Raw genomic sequence first — 7,080 nt, forward strand, 5'->3', positions numbered from 1 at the left:
AGTAATAGCATCATGTAATAATAATAATAATAATCTGGACTCACCACAGCGGGGGAGGGGACGTGGATGCTGGGGACGGACCGCGGTCTCACGTGATTGGCCAGGTGGCAGAGCACCACGCCGTCTGTCAGAGCGGCTCCCAGGTCGCTCGGCAGCGTCACCTTCAGACGAGCCTCGATGTTCTGCACATGAAACATCAGATCGTTTTTCACAGTCAGCCCCCTCACACAGACATTTACACCGATTCTCTTTTCTGAGGAAAATACTGCGCTCAATTCTGATCTCCATCACATTTTCAAGGTTTATTCACTTATTCATTTACCACTTGAAGTGAAAATGTACAAAAAAGTGTACAAAAAATATATATATGTATATGTGTATATATGCGTGTGTGTGTATATGTGTGTGTGTTTATATGTGTATGTGACACGTGAATTAAAGGTTTAATAAAATCCCTCTGAGACAAAATGTGATAAAATATTAATAAAACTTAAGTGAGGAGGAAACTGAGAGAATTAAATTTATTATTTATTTCTTATTATTGTAGGTGACAGGTGAGCCACAGGTGTGTTTCTAGACAGAGCAGATTCAGGGAAAGCAGCAGCAGGAAGACCAACCTTTCGGAGCTGCTCCACCAGCTCAGCATCTTCTCCAACCAGAGGAGGAGCAGCAGGAGCCTCCTGAGCCGCAGGAGGAGCAGCCTCACCTGGAGACACACACACAGCAGGAGTCACACACTGTCAGCTCACGTGTCCTCATCTGACCTGATCACACCTCACCTGTCTTCACCTCACCTGTCAACGCCTGACCTGTCCACACCTGACCTGTCCACATCTGACCTGATCACACCTCACCTGTCTTCACCTCACCTGTCAACGCCTGACCTGTCCACACCTGACCTGTCCACATCTGACCTGATCACACCTCACCTGTCTTCAACTGGAGACCACACAGCAGGAGTCACACACTGTCAGCCCATAACTCACTTGTTCACACCTGTCCTCACCTGTCCACACCTGTCCACATGTTTCCACAGCTCACCTGTCCGCAGCTCACCTTTCCTCTTCTCCTCTCTCTGTCCCAGACGAAACAGGAAGCTCTCCGGCCTCTGACTGGCTGTCCGACAGGAAGCCACGCCCCCTGAGGGGTAGGAAGGCGACTGATTGGCTGGAAGAAAAAAACACCTGGTCAGAGTCCCACAGGTCAAACAGGAAGAACACGAATCATTAAGGAGTCACCTCACCTGTTGGAGACAGAGCAGCTCTGTCCTCCCCCTGCAGAGACACAACACAGGACTTGTTAGACATCTGACACACACACACACACAGTTTTCATTTTTTGTTTTGTTTTTTGAAGATTATTTTTTGGGCTTTTTTGCCTTTAATGGACAGGACAGCTTGAGCATGGGGGTGGGGGGTGGGGTGGGCAAAGGGCCGAGGCCAGAATCGAACCTGCAGCCACTGCAGCGAGGATACAACCTCTGTATATGGAGCGCTGCTCTATGTACTGAGCCACCAAGCGCCCCCCCCCACACACACACACACTGTTTTGTTTTGTCATTGACAATCAAAGTCGGTGTCAGGCTGCCATTGGCTGGTAAGAGCTGGGGGCGGGGCTGCAGTTATGATTGACAGGGATCAACAGGTAACTGTGCTGACAGAGAACCTCGTCTGCTGCAGTTTAACTCGCCGCACACTCCCCTGTGTGCCTCCACAAATCTGTTTTATGAGGTCACGGTGACCTTTGACCTCTGACCACCAAATTCTAATCAGCTCATCAATGAGTCCGAGTGGACGCTTTATAGTGTTGGTCTCCGAGTCAAAGTCAAACACCAGCACACACTGAGACACACAGACAGACAGGGACAGACAGAGACAGGGACAGACAGAGACAGGGACAGACAGAGACAGGGACAGACATGGAGGCAGAAAGGAGGTGGAGGAACGTACTCAAGCGAAAGTGAAGTCAAGAAGAAAATAACAAGACAAAAGAAGAGAAATACATGAAAGTTGAGGACAGGAGGAATAAAAAAGGACAGGTAAAGACAGAGAATAAGAAGAAAAGTTAGTCCAGAAAGCAGATTCAGTTTGTACCTCCTGGTTGGATCAAAAATTCAGTTTCAATTATAAATCTTCTGATTTTCAACATGAAAATGTTTCATATTTATTTAAATCACAAAAATCTGGATTAAAGTTTATTTGTCTTCATTTTTCATTGAAACTGCACAATGTTTTGACATTGTTCCCATCAGCTCTCATCCTCTGTGTAAACCTGTTTCCTGTTGTTTCATTAATTACTATAATAATTATAATAACTTTAATAACTTTAACTATAATAACAAGAGACCCCCTTCACTGTTTATTTTTGCTAAAAACAGAAACCAGACTCAGTTTCAGTGCAGCAACAGCTGATTAGCTGCAGATCAGCAGTTGCAGCTGATTAGCTGCAGCTGAGCAGCAGCTGAGTGGCTGCCCTCATCTGTAACACCTGTTCACCCAAATAAAAAACAAAAGCTCAGAGACGCACACTCACAGCTCCGGCGGGCAGCGTTGCCGAGTGTTATGTCTGGCACCTGGTCGCTACCTATCCATAAAGTCCCGCCCTCACCTGAGCATGGTGGGGGGACACGCCCACAAACAGCAAACACAGGAAATGAAAACAAACAGTAAACACAGCTCCACACTCTGAGCGCTCACCCACAGGACTCTGTCAGTCTGCAGGAAAATCCTGCAGTTTCAGATGTTTGTTTAAAACGCCACCTGAACCAGACCTCACACACCAACGAAGAAGAAGACTGACAGGAGGACTGACAGGAGGACTGACAGGAGGACTGACAGGAGGACTGGCAGGAGGACGGAGGGTCTGTGGGTTGTGGTGACAGAATGATGGCGTGATGATGAATAAGTGGCAGGTGTGTTCATGCTGTCAGTTAGAGGAAACCAGCTGATTAAAATCATTCAGATTTATACTGTGATCAATGTTTCAGCTCCGCCCTGAAAAATCATTCACTTCACTAACAGAGCTCTTAATAGATGAATAAACTTAAAACAAAAGCTTATAGTTAGGGCTGGCTCAGGCCTGCCATGGACCAGCCCTTAATAAAGCTGACTTCCTCTGATACCTTGAGCTCTTTTCTTGTCTCACAGCTAAATTGGAACATTAAATAGGTTTACATGAACCTTTTTGCAGGCTTTTATTGTGAAATAGTCACAGGAAATGTTCCATTCTCATGTACAGTTTCTGGTGATCAAACATAAATTTGAATGATGAACATCAGTTTTTTATATTTTAAGTTGTTAGTAGATTTTTGGGGGGCGTGGCCAAACTCTTACCACAAAGAGGGCGGAGTCATCTGTGTGGGTGGAGCGTCTGGAAGGGTAGACGTTCTGAACACACACACACACACATACACACACACACACACACACACACACACACACACACACACACACACACACAGACAAACAGGTAAAGACAGACAGGTGAGGGTAAACGTGTGGAGGGGTGTGGCCTACATGGGATGGGGCGGGGCTAAGACACATAGTATGTCTATGTCTCCACAGGTACAGAGTTTTTCCTCTGTGTTTCTTGTCCACACACTGAGTTTTGGGTCTGTAGTGATTTTTGTGATTTTTGTGATTTACTGTTTCTCTGAGAAGTTTTGAAAGACTGATCTAAGACATTTTAATACCGTGACAGTGATACTCAACTTATGGCCAGCGGGCCAAATCTGGCCTCTGATAGGGCCCTTTGTGGCCCCCCAACCATTTTCTAGTTAACAATAAATATAAAGTGATTCACACAGTGAACTGTTTTTGTCCTTTTAGTATCAATAAGGTGCCACAGGGCATAAAACAGCATCAAAATGAGCCCCCACACCCCCTGACAGAGGACACAGCTGAGACCCTAATGTCCTAAAATCCTACAAATGTCCTAAAATCCTGTCATTTTGAAAAAAAGGCCTCAAAGCAAAGTAAGTTGAGTATCTCTGTTTTAAGATATTTTATTACCAATTAAGGATGATTTTTTTTTTTAAAGTAATGAATTTAACTCCTTTACAGAGCTTTGATTTTAGGAGCTGCTGTTGCTGAAGCAGATTTATTTAGATATATTCAGTGACTCTGTAAACTTGCTTTTATGTGATGTGTTTTTAAAAATTCTGTTATTATTACTCTGTCTGGTCATGTGATGGTTGTGCAGTGACTCAGTGGAGGGGTCCATGGTGTGTGTGTGTGTGTGTGTGTGTGTGTGTGTGTGTGTGTGTGTGCGTGTGTGTGTGTGTGTGTGTGTGTGCGTGTGTGTGTGTGTGTGTGTCTCACCTCGTGGTCTGGACTGGACTTTGTTGGATTCTGAGCTGCTTTATGCTGAAAAACAACAACAACAACAAAAATGATAGTTAGTCTTCCAGCAGAAACATCTTCACTGTCAGCTTTTAACCACCATTGATTGTCCTCATCAGATCTCCTTTTCATCACAAGTAAACAGCTTTTTAAAATATATTATTTAATAAAACAATGAATTCAGAACAGGATTAGAACTTAATATTTAGATATAACGTAGGAACTGTTTGTTATTTATGAGAGGGGAGAGGTTGCAAAAAGAGGGACGCATGTCAAATAATTTTTTAAGCACTGAGGAGGGACTTCTGTTTTTTATTTTGCCTTTTTGTTCTTTAAATGTTTTTTTGGCAATTTTAAAGAAAAAATGTTGAGATTTTCTGTCTTGAAAGTTTTGACAATTTTTAAAGAAAATGTGGGCAATTTTCTTTTAATTATTTTTGGAATAAAATTTTAAAGAAAAAATAGATTGCTAAAACAAAATGTTTTCATTTTTGATAATTTTTAAAGAGCAAATGTGGGCTTTTTTTCATTCAAAAATATATGGCAAACTTTGAGTAAAATTTGCATTTTTTTTCTTTTAAAGGGTGTTTTTAAAGATTATTTATTTTACATTTATCATCGTCATAAAATGCAAAATGGTATTCGCAAATTCTATGACTTTCCTTTTTCATGTCTGTCCGAACCCTGCGAGTCAGTCTCGAGTCTTCGCAATCTAGTCCAAAGTCAGGACTGACAAGTCAGAGGTCAAGTCCCAAGTCTAAAGCTTTGAGTTTGGAGTAAACGAGTCACACTGCGCTCCTCACTGAAAGTGACTTCAACATCAGAGGAATGATTCATATTTATCAAACTGAGTGTGTTACCATGGTAACGTCATCAGGGGGACATACCTTAGTGAAGCTGGACGCCGAGTCTTTCTGCAGGGACCGAGTCCTCTGTCTCTCCTCATCGTACCTCAGAGCCGCCAGCTGAGCCTCCCTCCTCATCCTCTCCACTCCACCTGAACCTACAGCACCTCCTCTCTGAGGGACGGAGACGGAGACGGAGACAGAGACAGAGACAGAGACAAAGAGACAGATAGACAGATATGAGCAGCCTGGATTTGTACTCGATAGTCTCTCCAGTCGTACAGATATTTTTTCCCCCGGTTTAAAAAACGACTCCATCCTCACAACATCACAGAAAACCTCTGACCGCTTGCCGCTGCTCCATCTGCATCTCCATCTCGCCAACAGCTCTGCTGTGGCTCTATTGACAGCTCTGCAGCAGCTCTACTAACAACTCTGCTGCGGCTCTATTGACAGCTCTGCGGCGGCTCTACTGACAGCTCTGCGGCGGCTCTACTGACAGCTCTGCGGCGGCTCTGCTGACAGCTCTGCTGCAGCTCTACTGACAACTCTGCTGACAGCTCTACTGACAGCTCTGCTGTGGCTCTATTGACAACTCTGCTGACAGCTCTGCGGCAGCTCTACTGACAACTCTGCTGACAGCTCTGCTGCGGCTCTACTGACAACTCTGCTGACAGCTCTGACAGCTCTGCTGTGGCTCTACTGACAGCTCTGCTGTGGCTCTATTGACAACTCTGCTGACAGCTTTGCGGCGGCTCTACTGACAACTCTGCTGACAGCTCTGCGGCGGCTCTACTGACAACTCTGCGGCGGCTCTGCTGACAGCTCTGCTGCGGCTCTACTGACAACTCTGCTGACAGCTCTGCGGCGGCTCTACTGACAGCTCTGCGGCGGCTCTGCGGCGGCTCTGCTGGCGGCTCTGCTGACAGCTCTGCGGCGGCTCTACTGACAACTCTGCTGACAGCTCTGCTGCGGCTCTGCTGACAGCTCTGCTGCGGCTCTACTGACAACTCTGCTGCGGCTCTGCTGACAACTCTGCTGACAGCTCTACTGACAGCTCTGCTGTGGCTCTATTGACAACTCTGCTGACAGCTCTGCGGCGGCTCTACTGACAACTCTGCTGACAGCTCTGCGGCGGCTCTACTGACAACTCTGCGGCGGCTCTGCTGACAACTCTGCGGCGGCTCTACTGACAACTCTGCTGACAGCTCTGCTGCGGCTCTACTGACAACTCTGCTGACAGCTCTGCGGCGGCTCTACTGACAACTCTGCGGCAGCTCTGCTGACAGTCATCACTGCCTAAGAGACTTTGTCCACTGAGACACTGTCCACTGAGACACTGTCAAAGGGCTTTTATTTTGAAGCACAAACAGGAAAGGTTGAGTTTGAAATAAATATTTCAGTGTTCCCGCACTGCTCCTAGGTGTTCTTAAGGAGTTTTTCAAACATTTAAGATTCAAACTCTCTTTACAGAGTTTCAGCTCTGGTGGACATGAAAGCAGAGTTGCACGAGAAAACATTAAGAAACACAAAAATAAAATGTTGCTCATCAATGCATAGAGTGATAATACATCGACAACTTCAACAAATACATCTGCCATTAGGTACACACCCGCTCTACCAGCTGAGCTGCAGGACGCTCTACCAGCTGAGCTGCAGGACGCTCTGCCAGCTGAGCAACAGGACGCTCTGCCAGCTGAGCTACAGGACACTCTACCAGCTGACCTACAGGAAGCTCTGCTGCCAGCTGAGCTACAGGACGCTCTGCCAGCTGAGCTACAGGACGCTGTGCCAGCTCTGCCAGCTGAGTGAGAGGACGCTTTGCTAGCTGAGCTACAGGAAGCTCTGCCAGCTGAGCTACAGGACGCTCTACCAGCTGAGCTACAGGACGCTCT

General features: G+C 46.0%; 1 protein-coding gene across 1 annotated transcript; it reads right to left on the minus strand.

Annotated features, from left to right (window-relative positions):
- Positions 1 to 44: 44 nt before the first annotated feature.
- LOC121965310 (DISP complex protein LRCH3-like) lies at positions 45 to 5,561 on the minus strand (the record flags this gene model as incomplete). The annotated part of the gene is made up of 8 exons (XM_042515466.1): positions 5,532 to 5,561; positions 5,228 to 5,359; positions 4,320 to 4,364; positions 3,333 to 3,386; positions 1,244 to 1,274; positions 1,042 to 1,167; positions 618 to 706; positions 45 to 182 (listed from the first exon to the last, which is right to left on the minus strand). Coding segments are annotated over exons 1-8 (645 nt in total), but the record flags the coding sequence as incomplete, so codon positions are not given.
- Positions 5,562 to 7,080: the final 1,519 nt, after the last annotated feature.

The sequence above is a fragment of the Plectropomus leopardus genome, unplaced genomic scaffold (assembly GCF_008729295.1).
Source record: "Plectropomus leopardus isolate mb unplaced genomic scaffold, YSFRI_Pleo_2.0 unplaced_scaffold1952, whole genome shotgun sequence".
In the NCBI taxonomy this organism is placed as follows: domain Eukaryota; kingdom Metazoa; phylum Chordata; class Actinopteri; order Perciformes; family Serranidae; genus Plectropomus; species Plectropomus leopardus.